This window comes from Crinia signifera, chromosome 19 (assembly GCF_055691185.1).
Source record: "Crinia signifera chromosome 19, ASM5569118v1, whole genome shotgun sequence".
In the NCBI taxonomy this organism is placed as follows: Eukaryota; Metazoa; Chordata; class Amphibia; order Anura; family Myobatrachidae; genus Crinia; species Crinia signifera.
The window spans coordinates 16,867,938-16,887,296 of record NC_139226.1 but is presented as its reverse complement, the minus strand read 5'-3'; the positions used below and the strand labels follow the sequence as shown (position 1 = coordinate 16,887,296).

Below are 19,359 nucleotides of genomic sequence, written 5' to 3'. Positions count from 1 at the left end.
TATAAACCTGTGGCGAGCGTAGCGAGCCACCGAGCCCGAAGCGTGGCGAGCGTAGCGAGCCCCGCGAGGGGACACAGAATACCGTCCCCTCGCGGGGCTCGCCACGCTTCGGGATCGGTGGCTCGCTACGCTCGCCACAGGTTTGTATCCAACTCCATGCCCACTTGGATAGTAGGGGTATGAAAAGGACCCCTTTTTCCCATTGAATTCCATGTTAAAATGGACTCAGTCCATTTTAACATTGATTCCTATGGAAAAATCGGGTCATCGCATCCGATGGTCGCATGCGATGCGATGCGATATCGCATCTGATTGTATGCCTTAACTTAAGGCATACAATCAAAAAATCGGCAGCCCAGATAACTCACATCTACCCACCTTTCTTATCAAATACCTAGCTCCACACAGGTTATGGTGATAATACATTACCAGGGAAGTCCAGGTACAGAGCATTTTCTCTCTGAAGGAGAGGGTCAGGTAGGCAAGCATGGGTATAATACATCTACCCCTGTGCTCTTAATTTATTTTTATTTTTTGGATTGTGCTCGGGCTTCTCACTGTTCTAGCTCGCTCCTTTTTTGTTTTTATTTTGTTTTTATTAAACCACAAACTCTTCGTTCCTGTAGTTTGTTTTCATTTCCCCAGAATCAGTTTTGGCCCTGCCTTCTCCTAGATCTCGTAAATAACAGGACCCCTCTTACAGGACATTCAGTTATCATTTCCCCAGAATTACTTCTGGCCCCACCTTCACCTAGAGTTCTGGCCCCGCCTTCCCCTAGATCTCCTTAATAACAGGACCTCGGTGATTATGGTGTCACAGTCTGATATATTGCTGGCATCTGAAGTTACATCATGGTATCCCTCCTCATATTCCTGTGCGTCATTTCAGCTATGGCAAGCACTGGTAAGTACATTCTGTTACACTGATCTGTTCTCCCACCTACGTTATAGTACATATTACTGTCCCTAGTCTGTTACACTGACCTGTTCTCTCACCTGCGTTATAGTACATATTACTGTCCATAGTCTGTTACACTGACCTGTTCTCTCACCTGCGTTATAGTACATATTACTGCCCATAGTCTGTTACACTGACCTGTTCTCTCACCTGCGTTATAGTACATATTACTGTCCATAGTCTGTTACACTGACCTGTTCTCTCACCTGCGTTATAGTACATATTACTGTCCATAGTCTGTTACACTGAGCTGTTCTCTCACCTGCGTTGTAGTACATATTACTGTCCATAGTCTGTTACACTGACCTGTTGTCTCACCTGCGTTATAGTACATATTACTGTCCATAGTCTGTTACACTGACCTGTTCTCTCACCTGTGTTATAGCACATATTACTGTCCATAGTCTGTTACACTGACCTGATCTCTCACCTGCATTATAGTACATTTTACTGTCCATAGTCTGTTACACTGACCTGTTCTCTCACCTGTGTTATAGTACATATTACTGTCCATAGTCTGTTACCTGTTCTCTCACCTGTGTTATAGTACATATTACTGTCCATAGTCTGTTACACTGACCTGTTCTCTCACCTGCGTTATAGTACATATTACTGTCCATAGTCCTTTACACTGACCTGTTCTATCACCTGTGTTATAGTACATATTACTGTCCATAGTATGTTACACTGACCTGTTCTCTCACCTGTGGTATAGTACATATTACTGTCCATAGTCTGTTACACTGACCTGTTCTCTCACCTGTGTTATAGTACATATTACTGTCCATAGTCTGTTACACTGACCTGTTCTCTCACCTGCGTTATAGTACATATTACTGTCCATAGTCCTTTACACTGACCTGTTCTCTCACCTGTGTTATAGTACATATTACTGTCCATAGTCTGTTACACTGACCTGTTCTCTCACCTGCGTTATAGTACATATTACTGTCCATAGTCCTTTACACTGACCTGTTCTATCACCTGTGTTATAGTACATATTACTGTCCATAGTCTGTTACACTGACCTGTTCTATCACCTGTGTTATAGTACATATTACTGTCCATAGTCTGTTACACTGACCGGTTCCATCACCTGTGTTATAGTACATATTACTGTCCATAGTCTGTTACACTGACCGGTTCCATCACCTGTGTTATAGTACATATTACTGTCCATAATTGGATCTGGGGGGTAGGTGTGTACTTGCGCTGCTGACAGTTAATTAGGAGAATTTAACACTCTTTTTGCTGGACAATCGTGCAGAGAAATGAATGGAGGACACACTGCTTGAATGGTACAAATGTTATGTATAAAAGATAAAAGAGGCTCACAATTCACAGTATAAAAATAATTACATATATAGAAATAAACAAAAAGAATGAAAAAATATAGACATAATTATATGAAACAGCAATAAAGTTAATATCAATATAGTGGGCTTGTTGGAATGAATACCATATAGTAGGGCTTTGAAGATAAAACTAGACGTCTAGTTTGGGAGCTCCGCTTTTTAAATGGATTGTATAGCAACAATTGTAGAAGTCCAAAAAGTTTATTATGCGGTGATGGTTTAATGAATTAGTATCCAGATAAAGTTATTGTTAATATTATGAATAATTGATACACTGGGTGAGTTGTTAAATTGAGCATGTAAATTCACACGCATCCGAAGGTAAAGAGCCAGGCAGTGATGGTAATTGCGGTAATTGCAAAGGTATAGTTCAGAGCGGGGCTCTGGCTATATCTCACCCCTTTGTAGACGGGTCGTCAGCTGGTTGCTCCTGATCGAGGGGGCGGCTGGAGTAGATCTCATACAAGACGCTTCAATGCGCCGTCAGCCAGCGCCAGTTCCTCCGGCAGCAGGAGCGTCCAAATCGTGCAGACGCTGTGAGAGGTATTGGAGGCGTGAGCCCGGCAGGATAGACGGAGGCGTGAGCCCGGCAGGATAAACAGAGTGGACGAGGGCTGGAGTTGTACAGCACTCTCGTATGCGGCAGCTTGTAGCCCAAATGCGTCTGTGATCTAGAGACGTCAACGCGTTTCGTCTCCTGAATCCAATGGAGACTTTCTCAAGACGGATACCTTGCTGGTAATCCAGGTGCTTATTTATAGGTTGGCAGCCTGAGTTAATTAATTAACTTACCTGTTAATTCCAATTGCCCGATTAATCATAATTAAACTTATAAAAAGTAATAAATATATATACATAGAACCAAATAAATATATAAACTCAATTTATAACAAGCAAAAAGCAGTGTGTCCAACAATTTTTATCATATTCAGTCTAAGGGTATATTTTCAGAGATAAATATCCTATTGATTACTTAATTAGAAGAGTTCACTTAAGCTAGTATCTTTATTCAAAGGGATTGTGTCAGATTTTTTTTTATTTTTATGTATAACCATGAGAGATTACACGTTGGGTGGTCCTCTATAACAACGCAATCAACAGTCATATTTATATAGTCTTTCAAATAATGGAAATAGGAAAAAAGAGCATGTGTATATATATACACCAAGATAAAGAAATAAAGATAAAAATAATAATTAAATAAAAATAAATATAAAAATAAAGATAAAGATAAATATAAATATAAAAATAAAGATAAAAATAAAAATAGAGTACATATAAAGAGCACCAAGTTCCAATATATATTACATCGCACTCCAATTGATCAAGCGCAATACATCATGCTTCTTATACATATGGACTTATTTATACAGAACTAATTAAGGTAGTAATAATAGTAGGGTATACCTAAAAGGATTTTTTTATTATTATTACAATATATAGAGGACTGTCTGTAGAGATAAATAATGAAAGCAATAAATAATATTATATGTATATCAACACATCGGAGTCGGACAGTTTATGTGACCCTATAGGCCATTAATCTGGCTGACAATAAATACACAAATATAGTTCATATTTCTGTGTTCTTATTAATCCATAGAATGCTCCAGATAGAAGAATTTATTATTATGTCAACCCATAAGGACAGCTATTTTAATGTAAAATTATATAAGATGCATATATTCATATACAGAGATTTTATCAAGGATTTTTCAAAGAATTCTTCAAAGCAGGAGGGGTACCTATGGTGGTGAGAGAGGGATCTGCAAACCCGTCCTGTCACATGCTGCGCAGAATGGGTAGATCCCCGTCTCCCCACCCCAGGCACCCGAAAAAGTCCTATACTAATGTGTATAGACGGTTTATGATTCGCTTGCATACCCCTTAAAATGCCCCGCTCTGAACTATACCTTTGCAATTACCGCAATTACCATCACTGCCTGGCTCTTTACCTTCGGATGCGTGTGAATTTACATGCTCAATTTAACAACTCACCCAGTGTATCAATTATTCATAATATTAACAATAACTTTATCTGGATACTAATTCATTAAACCATCACCGCATAATAAACTTTTTGGACTTCTACAATTGTTGCTATACAATCCATTTAAAAAGCGGAGCTCCCAAACTAGACGTCTAGTTTTATCTTCAAAGCCCTACTATATGGTATTCATTCCAACAAGCCCACTATATTGATATTAACTTTATTGCTGTTTCATATAATTATGTCTATATTTTTTCATTCTTTTTGTTTATTTCTATATATGTAATTATTTTTATACTGTGAATTGTGAGCCTCTTTTATCTTTTATACATAAAATTTGTATCATTCAAGCAGTGTGTCCTCCATTCATTTCTCTGCACGATTGTCCAGCAAAAAGAGTGTAAAATTCTCCTAATTAACTGTCAGCAGCGCAAGTACACACCTATCCCCCAGATCCAATTTTGCTACCTTCTACCGTGGGTTGAGGCACCCCCACAGGTGTTGTATGCAGCAGCAGACAGCTGATTAATTAAGCACTATAGTGTGAATATATTTAACTTTTTATACAGCGCCGGGGACCTTGCTGAACTGAGATTGGGCTGCTTTGCCACTCTCAGTAAGTAAGGAATCTCCTGTATATTACTGTCCATAGCCTGTTACACTGACCTGTTCTCTCACCTGTGTTATAGTACATATTACTGTCCATAGTCTGTTACACTGACCTGTTCTCTCACCTGTGTTATAGTACATATTACTGTCCATAGTCTGTTACACTGACCGGTTCTATCACCTGTGTTATAGTACATATTACTGTCCATAGTCCTTTACACTGACCTGATCTCTCACCTGCGTTATAGTACATATTACTGTCCATAGTCTGTTACACTGACCTGTTCTCTCACCTGTGTTATAGTACATATTACTGTCCATAGTCTGTTACACTGACCGGTTCTCTCACCTGTATTATAGTATATATTACTGTCCATGGTCTGTTACACTGACCTGTTCTCTCACCTGTGTTATAGTACATACATATTACTGTCCATAGTCTGTTACACTGACCTGTACTCTCATAGATAACCCTCTTTTCATTTTTAGAAGCTTTAGTAATTTTACCTCTAGATCTGTAAATATCCCAATGTTTTAAAGTGAGAGACAGTCAGAGCCGCGCCAGGGTGCGACCAATACCTTCTATGACACTTTATAACCATTGGAGTGTATTTTATAAAGGTGCATTCACACTATTCGATTTTCTCTGGGAGAAATATCGTTAACAATCTTGTCGGAGATACCGGGTGAATGACATACACACTGATATCATTCAGTGACATCAAGCGATGAACATCAAGCCACCCTCCCTTGCACTGAACATACAGTCTTTGATGATATAGTCCAAATTTGACTGCATGGTCAGACAATGGAGGATATCAGTAAGAACCCCCAGAAATGTGCTTCCTTAATGTCTAATTTGAGAAAATGATTATCGTCCAATACTGTTTATGAAAAACTTGTGTCGACCTTTTGTCAATATCGACCAATGGCTAAACATAGGAACAATATTCAATCTTTTTCAATGCGAACGCAAAAAGGGGGGGGGGGGCTTTTTTTGCTTTAGAGTATCTTTTATCTGGATAGCTGCCCTTAATTAATAATCGCATTAGTGCATATGCAATTTTTAAGAATGTGGCGAATGTTCGTGCATTCACACTATATAATTCTACTCTTGGTACCCAGTCTCTCTTACACGTAAGCTGCTGCTGCTTGTACACCAAATATCCCAGCACACATGAAAAATGGATGTTTTGCATAAACATCCATTTGCAACCTTGCATGCGGGGACAAAATCATCCGATGGTGATCGCCGACCACTGAATGATTGTGCAAGTGCTCGCAATTCTAAGACACCTCTCTTGTGTCTTAGATCTTCATGCTCCCTGTACGGGAAGCAGATGGGCAGCTGACATCCACTTACGTTAGCTGCCCCTTGCATCCGCGTCACTGGCGCATGGGAATGCCCACTGTTTTCATGGCAATGCCCATGAAACGCTGGGTGTTCCCATGGGCGCAGCCCCTCGCCGCTGCCCCCCGTCTGCTAGGTATGAACAGGCCGGCGAATATGCAAATTCCCATGCCCGCTCACACTAAACGGCTGCATATGCTCATAAAAGTTTATGCACATGCGTTGTCGCCAAACATCACTCCCCTGTGCGAACGCGCAGGGGAGCGATGCAATCAGAATGACCTCCTATATGTATACACTTATCATCTGTAAGTAGAACAGAGTTCCCGTCACCCAGTGATCTGGTTCCACAGTATTTCTTACATTGTTATTTGCAATTGCAGGCTTTTCTCTGACATGCAGAGATTGCATTGGAGATGATTTTTCCAGCTGTTCTGGGAGAACCATGACGTGCCCCGCAGATCACGCTTGTGGCAGTACCCGTATGACAGCCATAGGTAAGTCATGTGTTTCTGTGATTATGTTAGCAATCACTGTTTGTAGATATAAGGGAACCTGCTCAGTCTGCTTCCACTTTTTAAGAAGTGATTCAGACTACATGGATTCAAAATTGGAAGATAAGGACTGATAGGGGGAAATTTACCAAGATTGAATGGGTACGAATGGTAGTATTCATACTCATTCGATGTGAAATTAGGGTTAACACCTTTGTGCTGAGCGATTCTCAGAGTGACCCACCCCTTGACACACCCACAGCCCACCCATTGACCCACCCCAGCCCCTTGACCCGCCTTATGTTTTTTTTTTTTACATTTGCTTCAAATCTATTCTTGGTTTCGCACACGGTAATGCCACATACATCACACACTGTAATGCCTATTATAAATTATGCCACACACTGTGATGCCCATTACACGTTATGCCATAAGTGGACAATTTAAAATGAAAATAGGGAAACAATGGACAGTGCGCGCCTGTGGCGTGCACCAAAAGTTTACACCATAATGCCTACAAAATGCTGCACACTGTGATGCCCATTATACAATACGCCGCACACTGTGATGCCCAATACACTGCACACTGTGATGCTTATTACACATTATGCCCCACACCATGATGCTCATTACACCCCACACTGTGATGCTCATTACACATTACACCCCACAATGTGACGCCCATTACACTTTACACCCCCAAACGGTGATGCCCATTACACTTTATGTCCCAAACCGTGATGCCCATTACACCGCACACTGTGATGCCCATTACACTGCACGCTGTGATGCTCATTACACATTATGCCCCACACTGTGATGCCCATTTGGGGTAAAGAGAGTGTGGGTTTTCTGGAAAATGCGGGACTGAGACAGGGTGTCAGGGATTAAAAGATAAAGGGGGATAAGGGGGACAGAGAGAAGGAATTAGCGAAACGGGTGTCAGATCGAGAGGGGGAGGAGAAAGGGGAGGCTGTTGCAGGGGTGGTGCAGGCATGCTCACAATCAATAGTGAAGACTGTCACTTTTGGGGGGGGTCGGCGGGCATGTGCAGTTGAGACAAGGAACTTAAGGAAGGCATGCTGTCACTTGCAGGGAAGGGCAGGCACACACAAGAGGGGGGGGGAGTGCAGGCTATTACTTACTGGGTGGGGTCAGCACACAAGTTAACTCTACGCACCGTCCGTGACTGTTGTGACACAGACAGGCATGTCACACGTCCACAGGAGGAGCCAAAGGACATACTAGGAGTGACACTCAGACTGTGTCCCGCCTTCCTCCTCTTCCTAGCCAGCGCAGCGGTGGAGTGACTGTGTCACTCAGCAATATTCACATGAATCACATCACACTGAAGGATGGTCTGCCCCGCGGCGCTCCCCCTCCCCCCCCCCCCCCCGGTGCCGGCTTCCACGGTATGTGTTTAGCAGTGACTCATGTTGTGTTGTATTGATCAGATGGTTGCCCGGCAGCCCGCATCAGGAGGTGCTGGCCGGGCAGCGGAGGGGATCCCAGACAATGTATAGTCTGGGAAAGCCACCCTTCCAGACTCCGTACGCTGGTCTCAATTACCGGACTGTCCGGAGTAATCCCTATGAGGAATATGTAAGTATTTCCCACTAGCGATGTGCACCGGGAATTTTTCAGTTTTGGGTCTGGATTTCCTTCGGGTTTTGGGTTCCAATGGGTTCTTTCCGGGTTTTGGGCCTGGATTTTTTTTTTTTTTAGAAAAAAACACTCAAATTGCAGCATTTGGGTGTTTTTTACTCCTACGCTATTATTAACCTCAATAGCATTAATTTCCACTCATGTCCAGAGTATTCTGAACACCTCACAATATTATTTTTAGTCCAATGGGTTGCAACAAGGCAGCTGGCTGCCTATGATAAGCAACACAAGTGTGCAGCACAAACACGTGGCCCATCTAGGAGTGGCACTGCAGCAGCAGACAGGATGGCAGTTTAAAAAACTAGGCCCCAAAGAGCACTTAATGCAAAGAAAAAAAAATAGGTGCAAGACAAAATTGTCCGTGGGCCCTCCTAACCACCCTCCCCTATGTTGTATAACCAGGACATGCATGGTTTAACAAACCAATCATTTCAGCGACACGGTATGCCACATGACTGTGGCTGAAATGATTGGTTTGTTTGAGCCCTTACAAAAAAAGAAGCAATTCATCTCTCCCTGTACAAACCAGCTTTAAGGAGGAAAGATGTCATCCTCATCCTCCGATTCCTCACCTCTTTCAGTGTGTACTGTAGGCACCAGTAGACTCAAATTATATATTCAGCAGTAGGTAGGCACCAGCGGACTGGAATTATAGACTGCAGTATGTTGGCACCAGAAGACTGGAATTATATATACTGCAGTAGGTAGGCACCAGCAGGCTAGGTTTCTATACTGCAGTAGGTAGGCACCAGGGGACTGGAATTATATATACAGCAGTAGGTAGTACTGGTGGGGTACCCCAGGACTGGACGGTACTACGTCTCTTTTATTTATTATTGTGTCCCTTTTTACGCCCATTGCCCTGTCTGGTTTGCCCATAACACAATGGTGTACTTAAGTGTGTGCTTGGGGGGTTGCTAGGCAACCACCCCACAGCTGGACTTTAGAAATGACTGGCTGAGGGACCCAGAGCCTACCTGGATCTCCTGCAGCCAAAGAAGCTGTTCATTGGTGGCTCAATGGGTGCCAAACTGAAGGGGCGTCCCAGCCTGTTGCTGGACACAAGAGAGTGTATTGAGTGAGGCCCAGGAGGAGTCTGGTGAGAGGGTGCCAAGTAAGGAGTAAGCAGGAGGCAGAGTGCAGGGTGTGGGGTGAAATGAGCGGTGCCCGGAGGGTGACTCAGTGAAAGAGGGAAGGAGCTGACCTGAGAGGAGAGAGACCCGTCAGCCCCACCAGCGGAGTGCTTGAGATGCAGCAGCACTACCGCAAGGAGCGATCCCGGCGGTGATTGACGGGGAGAGCAGGCGCTGGCAGTGTGACGCGACAGCCACAGGTGGCGCTCAGTAACCAGGGACAGACATGCCAAGACCCCCCAGCGTGACCGAGTCAGCGGGACACTGCGCAGACCTCCGTTGGTGAGGGACAGCCGACAGCCTGGCCGGCAGAGGGAGCCTGAAGCCAATGTGTCCACGGCAGGCAGGAGGCGCATCTGACAGCAGCGGCACCTGCCAAAAGAGCTGCAGAATGAGAGGCCCAGTGCGCAGCGGCGCATCACCCAGTATACCCCCGGCGGTGATTCCTCGGTGCAACCCTGTGAGGGCAGCCAAGGAGACAGAGGGAGCAGCAGTGGCAAGTGCCCAGCAGTGGCAAGTGCCCAGCAGATCCAAGTGCCCAGCCGAAACTCCCAGCAGTGTGCTCTCAGCTCAGCAGTGACCGGCAGGAGCTGGCAATGGCACCAGAATCCCAGGTATCTCACGGCCACCCACTTACCCCAGAGCCATCCGTACCCTTGGCTCCAGTTTATCCAGCGGCCCGCCACCCTTTGCACCTCTCATCCTGGGAACTGTATCACCTGATGCTACCTCAGTTAGTAGTCCTTTCCGGCCCTTGTCCATAGGCCTCACAACAGGGAGACCCAGTGGCTTCACCAAAAGCCCCATTAACACAGGCCACCAACCAGGCCTGCTCCGCAAGACCCACACAGAACTGCTAAAGTACGGCGACAAGTGCAAGACTGTACAGGCCCGAGCCTGATTCACCATTGTTTGGTTGTTACGCCACACCTGGCTGTACATATACCTAGGCCAGAGGTACCTAACTTTAGGGTAAACTGCACAGTTTAGGGGAATTAGTACACTTTACTGGGGTTTCTTTATTACACAGCATCTATTGATGTGTTACCAATATAGAATTGCCCTACTGTTATATGCCTACTGTTGAGTGTTGACGTGACCTTTGGTATAACAAATCGTGCAATTTGTGGCCCCGATAATAGCAGTGGGCCCCATCGCACACAGTATTCTGAAAACATTGTAATTTTTTGTGTATCATTCATTGTGCATTCCAGCTCTGTAATTTTATTGATCAAATTGTTTATTAATTACTTAATTATTTCTGCCGTAAAGTGTACCGTGCAAACTGCGACCCGTGGTGACAGGGTCCCATCGCGCATGGTATTCTTGTGACTGGTCAGTACCTCTATTGCTGTTAATTATTGCAACTGTCTGTGCATAATTGCTTCCACTCGTGATCCGTGATCCTGTGCTATCCAATAAAACATCCGTTCACCGTCCTCACGTGTGGTAAACCTGTTATTGCGGGGGTGTATGTGTTACTCTTTGGGGTTTCCTTGTCCCTTCGCCCGCAGAGTTCAGGCGAGTGAAGTCAGAGGACCACTGACGGTTAAAGACAGGCAGTAATCAAGAGAGCAAGGTACCAATTACACCTACACCTGAGTCTGACAACAGACTATATACTGTAGCACAGACTATATACTGTAGCACACGGCAGTACTGTAGGTAGGCACCAGCAGAGGAGAGGAGTGGAGCACACACACGTCCTATCTGTCGCAAAACTGGAATGAAAGATGGCGGGGGCACAATACGTAGTGAACCCGGATCTCACAATAATCCAACGCTGGGCGATGACGTTTTGCCCGCGCACCAGCCTCGGATTAGTGACGTTTAGGCAGGCTCGAATCTGGGGAATCCGGTCCTGCTTATCCCTATTTCACACATTGGCAAATTTACGAATGTACAAATGTGTATGATATTTGTATTTTTGTCATTTGGATTTTTAAGAATATCTTAATAGGAATGGATACACCATTGAAAGAAATATAGCTGTTCAACCTTTTTTTTTTCAATAGGACCGACACCTTTACTAATGATTCGCACTAGAGAAATGCCCAACAAACCCCCCCAGCTAGAACCTGGCACGGGCTCAAAGAACTAGTCCTGGTTTTAGAAATTGAGAGGCCAGAAAAGTTGAGGTTCCCCCGGATTTCTAAAACCAGCACTAGGCTCAAGGGCTGATCCTGATTCCACAGCATAACAAATAGTTAAATAAAACACATATAAGTAATATCAGCAGCGTAACTATGGAGGGTGCAGTGGATGCAGCTGCTATGGGGCCTGGCCGATTGGTGGGGCCTGTCAGCCCAGCAGGCTATCCCCTGCATCCTGTACTATTGTAATATATATATTTGTTTATGTATATTTATTTACAGTTATTTATTTACAGTTTCTTATATAGCATATTCCGTTGTGCTTTACAATTATATACATATGCATGAACGTTGGGAATCTGAGCCCGGATCCGAGTGGCGCTCAGATCCACCTGCCTGACTCGGGCAAAACGTCATCGTCCGGCATCGGATTCTCACAATATCCGGAATCCCTTAAATTGCGCCTTCCATGCCGCCATCTTCACACCAGTCTAGGAGCAGGGTGGGAAAGGGTGTGTGCTGCTGCTGTGTACTGTCTCTGCTGGGACCTCTATCTCAGTCAGGACGTGTGTGCTGCTGTGTACTGTCTCTCCTCTCTGCTCAGGGTGTAATCACCATAGCAAGGATGACTGCAGTGTCAGATCCACCACAGGGCGACATGGTCGGTCGGCCCGGGGCCCCCACACATCAGGGGCCCCCACACTCCAGTCTGCGGTGGGTGGCAGGCAGCAGGGTCTGGGTAGCGCATCCCTGGGATCTGGGCATCACGGGGCGGGCAGGGAATCCCTGTGGCGGCTGTACAGTCAGTGGCGGGGTCCTTGCGGAAGATGGGAACTAGTTCCCTTCTGCTGTAGGGACCTTGTCTCTGCCCAACTGCCCCAGGGACCCCCTGACCGTCCCGCACTGCCCCGGTTTCCTGTTGCCTCGTGGTGGATCATCGATAGCGGTACGGGCGGGGGGCAGCAGTATAGCGTGCGCCATCTGCTGCTGGGATATGCTGAGTATATGAGCAGATTGCTGCTCACACCTACTACCCTACCGGCTCCCATGTGTATGTGCTGCAGTGCTATGCTACCCGAACCATGCCGAACACCCGCTGGATATAAAGCCTAGTACTGTGGATTATGATTTATTCTTCCCGGACTGACACTTATTATACTGGTGCATGTATTATACAGGTACATGTTATGCCCATCTGTCTCACCTCTCAGGCTGCACAGAGTGCGTCAGCCTACGGGCACTCTTCACACCGTCGTAAGGGGCTGCGCCCCCTTAATTTGTGAACATTTGTATATGAGAAAGATGGTTAGAATTGTATGTATTGCAACTTGAGTTATAGGTGAAATGTGTTAAATAGAGAGCATATGATTTGGAAGGGGGTGTGTATTGTTTTGTTTAATTAAAAAGCGGTTACAGAGTAAGATGTACATTGATAGTGTGGATGGTACAGTGACATTTGTGGGTGTGGGGGGGGGGGCTGTGTGTGCATGTTGTTTAGGTGTGTGTGTGTGCAATAGTATAGTAGGGTGTTTTTGAGTCAGCGGCTCCCCACTGGCAGAGGTCACGACACAGGAAAACAGGAGGCTGGGTAGTGATAGGGGTGTGTGGACATAAGGGGGACTAAAGAGGAGGGTGGGAGATACTGTGCAGATTCTGCCAGTGGGTGAGGGTCCAGTGTGGCAGTACAGGATGGTGGCGCTGAGTCAGTGTCTCCTCCTACTGGGTGGGAGTTAGGATACATGAGAGCAGGAGGCTGGGCTATGAGGCATGATAGGGGCATGTGGGCAAAACAGCGTCAGCGACTCCCCAGTGGTGGAAGTTACGGTTCAGGAGAACAGGAAGCTGGGTAGTGATAGGGGTGTGTGAGTATACGGGGGACTAAAGAGGGGCTTAGGGGTGCCGTGAATTGTGGGGGGTGCCGTGAATCAAGGGAGGGAGGGGGCGAAGGTGTACGCGGATCGCGGGAGAGGGCGGGGGTCCGCAAAGCATGGGAGGGGGCGTGAGTTGCGGGAGGGGGGGGTTGCGAATTACGGGAGGGGGGTGTGTGCGGGTGGTGACGTGAATCGTGGGAGGGTGCGTGAATCGTGGGGGGGGGGTGCGCGGGGGGTCCGTGAATTGTGGGAGGGGGGGCACGGGGCGCGATAAATCACCTAGTTGGTTATATATTCTTGTAGAAGGATGGTAGGATGTTGCTGTCATTCAGAATGCATTTACATAAACAGTAATAGTAGCAGTAAAAGATCTGACTTAAAACACCTACAGTAAAACAGAACAGGTGTTATATATTATACAAAGTATTGGTTGATGATGTGTAGGTTGACGTGCACATAGTTGTCACTGTAAAAAAATTGCTACAAGAAAAAATCAACACAGAAAGGTCAACACATGTAAATGTTGACATAAGTGTGGCACTTCATTGGTGTCCATGTCGACACATGAGAATGAATATGAAAACATTTAAAAAAGAAAAATAAATCTTCAAAAACTCATGTCAACCTTTTTCATTGTCGACCATAGCCGTCTCAGTGTTTTGCATGTGCCATTTAATCCTGGGGTTGCCGTGAATCGCGAGCGGGGGTGGGTGGGGAGGGAGGAGGTGAGGTGTGTCTGCGAATCACGGGAGGAGGGGTCGTGGGTGGATGCCGTGAATTGCGGGAGGGGGGGTCGCGGGGGGGGGGGGTGTGGGTGCCGCGAATCGTGGGAGGGGGGGACGCGGGGGGGTGGGTCGCAGGGGCGGGGTGTTGCCGCAATGACAGGGGGGGGGAATCGCGGTAGGGGGGGTCGCGGGGGGTGGGGGGTACCGCGAGGAAGGGGGGGCCTGGGGGGTTGGCACAACTCGTGGGAGGGGGGGTTGCGGGGTGCCACGAATCGCAGGAGGAGGTGTGTCACGGGGTGGGGCCGCAAATCGCGGGAGTCGCCGCAAATTGGGGGGGGGTGTGCTGTGAATCGCGGGAGTGGGGTCGCCGGGGGGGTGCCGCGAATCTCCACAAGAAAAAATCAACACTGAAAGGTCAACACATGTAAATGTTGACATAAGTGTGGCACTTCATTGGTGTCCATGTCGACACATAAGAATGAATATGAAAACATTGAAAAAGTGAAAAATAAATCTTCAAAAACTCATGTCAACCTTTTTCATTGTCGACCATAGCCATGTCAGTGTTTTGCATGTGCCATTTAATCGTGGGGTTGCCGTGAATGGGGGGGGGGGGAGGGACACATTGCTCTGTTTCTGGACTTCTTAATTTATGGATTACCATCACCTGTGCTTAAACACCTTTCTTATCAATTACCCTGTTTAAAACAGGTGATGACAATCATAAATTAAGATGGAAGTCCACAAAGAGAGCATTCTGTCCCTCCTGGAGAGGGTCATGTTGGGAGGTATGGAGGTGTGGGGCGCTCACCTGGTGTGTCTGGTGAGTAGCTGTGTCTTTGCTGTGTAACATGGAGAGGCAGAGGGTGTCTGGCACTGTGGGCTTACTGGGCTGGTTCTCTGTCGTGTGAGTCAGTCATGTGAGTCAGAGGCTCCACCCAGCGTTACAGCTTCAGGCACACTTTGAGTGACAGATGTAGCCAAATATATAAGATATATATATATATATATATATATATATATAAATTAGAGATGTGCAGACTTGGATTCAAGAGATCCGAGCCCCCACAGACGTCATTATTCCGAGCAGGTTCCGAGCAGCGCTCGGAGATTCCCACCTGACTCGGGTCCGTCCGCGTGGTCATAACGTCATCTCCCGGCACCGGATTTCGCAAGGCTTTAAATACCGGCTGCTGCGCCCGCCATCTTCACCCCAGTCTAGTAGTGGGTTGGGAGAGGGTGTGTTGGTGCTGCTGCTGGGGCTTAAACTTGAGCTTGACCTCGAACGCAATATTTTATTCGCTGGGGCTGTCTCTCAGTGCTGCTGTGTAGTCTAACTGTGTACTTGTAGTACTACTGTCTCCTCTGTGCGGTCTACCTCTGGTGCTGTGCTGTAATTATTTTATTCGCTGGGGCTGTCTCTTAGTGCTGCTGTGTACTCTGTTCTCCTCTCTGCTTAGGGTGGGATCACCCTAGCAAGGAGGACAGTCTAACTGTGTACTTGTAGTACTACTGTCTCCTCTGTGCTGGGGCCTACCTCTGGTGCTGTGTTGTAATATTATATATTATATTAATAATTAATTATATTATATATAGTCCACTGGTGCTGCCTGCACTGAATCTGCCAGTATTATTTAGTTACTCAGTCCACTGTTGCCACTGGCAGTGCTACTGCCTAAGTGTACCTACCTAGTACAACTACATACTAGGCTGCTATATATAATTTAATTAAAAAATAATACTTGTGCTGCGTGGGACTGTAAAAAATAATTCCATGCTGCTGGTGCACTGACATGTGCCACTGAGTGCCACTGCCAACCAGTACCTAATATAATAAAATTAATTATTATAAATTCTGCTGGTGCACTGCATAAAGCTACTGGTGGTGTGTAATATTAATAACTACCTTTTGTGGTGACCACTGGCAGTGCTACTGCCTACCTACCTAGTAGTTTATTTTCTCTACCTACTAGGCTGCTATATTATTATTAATACTTAATTATATATAGTCCACTGGTGCTGCCTGCACTGAATACTGTGAATAGAGGTTGCCAGTATTATTTACTCAGTCCACTGTTGCCGCTGCAGTGCCACTCTTACATGAGCCACGTGTTTGTGCCGCACACTTGTGTGGCTTAGCATAGTTATCCAGCTACCTCGGTGCAACCTTTTGCCCTAAAAACAATATTGTGAGAATAATTCGGAAGGCCAATTTGTAATCAACCTATGCTACCTAGCCAAAGTAATCATAGCTAGGTCCTGGATGGCCAGTTCAGGTCCCGCACTGTTGGAGTGGAGGGCTCTGGTGAACACTGTTGTGCAACACGAAAAATATGTCTACATGTCACGTGGATATGGAATCGGTGGCTGGAGTCTCCGCCACTCCTCACATCCCTAATTCCTGGTGATTGGGTGTTGGAACCAGTGTGGGTACAGACAGCCATACTGTACTGTTCAGCAATAGCTACTTTATGCTATTAAGATGCAACTTATATTGCCCTCTGTTAGATGAAGCCTTGCCTTACGCCAGGGGTTCCCAATCTTTTTTGATTCATGGCACCCTAGAGAATCAGAATTTTTTTCACAGCACCCCTAGGTCCCAAAAAATTAATTTGATTGGGTTTATATGCGATTCTTAGTGGCAGTTATGTGGTAAAGGGCATGATTTGCTTCTGTTTGTACACATTCTATGATTGGCAGCCACCAGCACTGGTTTTGCTCATAAATAATTAACCATTAATAATTTGAGTTGGTCCTGGACCACCAAGCCGCGGCACCCCTGCATGTGTCCCGAGGCACCCCAGGGAGCCACGGCACACAGTTTGGGAACCACTGCCTTACGCGCTCCCTGCATGATAATTGTTATTTTTCTTCTACTTTCTCTCTACTGTTACACCTAATCAATTAAACCAAATATCTACAGTATTGTTATAAAGTTTGAACAGAACGGAGTCATTATATACTTTGTATTAAAGATCCTTTATTACAGGGGTCTTCAACCTTTAAGACAGTGTGGGCCAGATTAAAAAATTCAACGAAGCCCGAGGGCCACTAAGCTCTACTGTGGTATTTAGCACAGCTCTTAATAGATAGACAGCACAGCCCCGCGTAGATAGTTGGCACAGCTGCCCATACACATAAACCCTGCCCCCAATATATAGTCAGCACCAGGGTTATTTCTAAAATTAGGGTCCCAGTGCGAACAGAATAAAAATGCAGCCTCCCATACATAATTTGGTATTTAAGAAATTGCGCGCACCTTAGGCGCACGCTCCCAAAAAGTGGAGTGGTCTAATGATAAGGGGCGTGGTCTAATTATAAGAGTGTTAACTAGAAGGAAAAAAATTACCTGACACCTCACTTTTGCAACCTGCATGACCAGACATTGGTTACCGCAGGAATGGTTGTTGTCCTTCCACGCTTCAGTTGGCTGTCTAAAGGCCGCACAGTGACATATTAACATGAAGGCCCATTACACCATGATGCCCATTGCACATTATGCCACACACTGTGATGCCCATTGCACAATATGCCACACACCGTGATGCCCATTGCACATTATGCCACACACCGTGATGCCCACTGCACATTATGCCACACACCATGATGCCCATTACACATTATGCCACACACCATGACGCCCATTACACATTATGCCTCACACCATGATGCCCATTGCACCTTGCACTATAAGGCCCCCAATACACCTGCTTATGCATATGATGCCCCCAGCAGTGCCTCTCACAAAATGCCACCAGTAGTGTCCCTCATAAAATGCCACCAGTAGTGTCCCTCGCAAAATGCCCTAGTATTGCCCTCCATAGTCAGCACTGCATTGCACAGCATACCAGCCCTCCTTAGTCAGCACCACATTGCACTGCCAGCCTTCCCTCCCCCATAGTCAGCACCCTCCCCATACACAGGGCCACATTGCATTACCAGCCCCCCTCCCCCATAGTCAGCCCCCTGCCCATACACAGGGCATCATTGCACTGCCAGCACCCCCTCCCCCATAGTCAGCACTCTCCCCATACACAGGGCCACATTGCCCTGCCAGCCCCCCTCCCCCCTAGTCAGCACCGCTGTAGCTAGCCGGCATCACCCTCTCCTGAGACACTTGCCTTAGTGTCTCTTGCAGAGGTCTCCTTCAGAGGGCTGCTGCTGCTGCTGGCGTCGGCAGCTGTCTTAACAGTGAAGGAGCAGGCAGGGACAGGTGCGCGGCTGCCGGCGGTTGTCACACTCACTCCAGTCTCCCGGCTGTCTGAAAGGGAACGGGCGGGACGGGTGTGCGGCGTCAGGAAGTACACAATACGCATGTCCGCGCACAGTCCCGCCCGCCCCAGCCAGCACATCCACCTCCGCCGCGTCCCACTGCTAAGAGGACAGGGCGCGGAAGGATTTTAAGGGGCAGCGCGCGGATGGATTTTTTTTTTCATCAGCACAGCATTTAATAAAAAAAACACAATTCACTGGCGGGCCACCTAAAACAACTCGGCGGGCCACTTGTGGCCCGCGGGCCATGGGTTGAAGACCCCTGCTTTATTATATATTAGTATGCATTCCAAAAGCATTAAATGATATCATGATGTACAATTCATATCCGTGAATATTCATAATGCTCTGACACTTTTTTGCATATACGATTTGAAGTGAAACTCTGTTCTGTATTTCTATTCTGCTCAATAAAATACTTTATTTAAAAAAAAAAAAAAAAAACAATATTGTGAGGTGTGAGATGTGCAGAATAGACTGGAAATGAGTGGAAATGAATGTTATTGAGGTTAATATAGCGTTACACCGCGAAAGCTTGGCATTCATGTGAAATACACATCCTGTTATTTGTTTCACCGTTTGCCTCCTGAGTGCCATTATTTGGATTTGGTGTTTGTTAATACTCTGGGCACCGGGGCCAGATGTTCAGATTATTTGAGTGCCGGCAGACTTGGATACATACATATATATATATATATATATATATATATATATATATATATATATATATATATATATATATATATATATATATATATATATATATATATATATATATATATATATATATAATATACAGGTCGAGTATCCCGTATCCGAATATCCGTTATCCGAATTATTCCG

The 19,359-nt window shown here is 45.9% G+C and overlaps 1 protein-coding gene across 1 annotated transcript in view; it reads left to right on the top strand.

Annotated features, from left to right (window-relative positions):
• Positions 1-720: 720 nt before the first annotated feature.
• LOC146042202 (phospholipase A2 inhibitor NAI-like) overlaps positions 721-19,359 on the top strand; it is a 74,741-nt gene continuing 56,102 nt past the window's right edge. The window contains exons 1-2 of the mRNA XM_083162127.1: positions 721-904; positions 6,647-6,760. Coding sequence (XP_083018253.1) covers positions 853-904; positions 6,647-6,760 — 166 coding nt within the window. The 5' untranslated portion in view covers positions 721-852. The remainder of the gene's footprint in view (positions 905-6,646; positions 6,761-19,359) is intronic.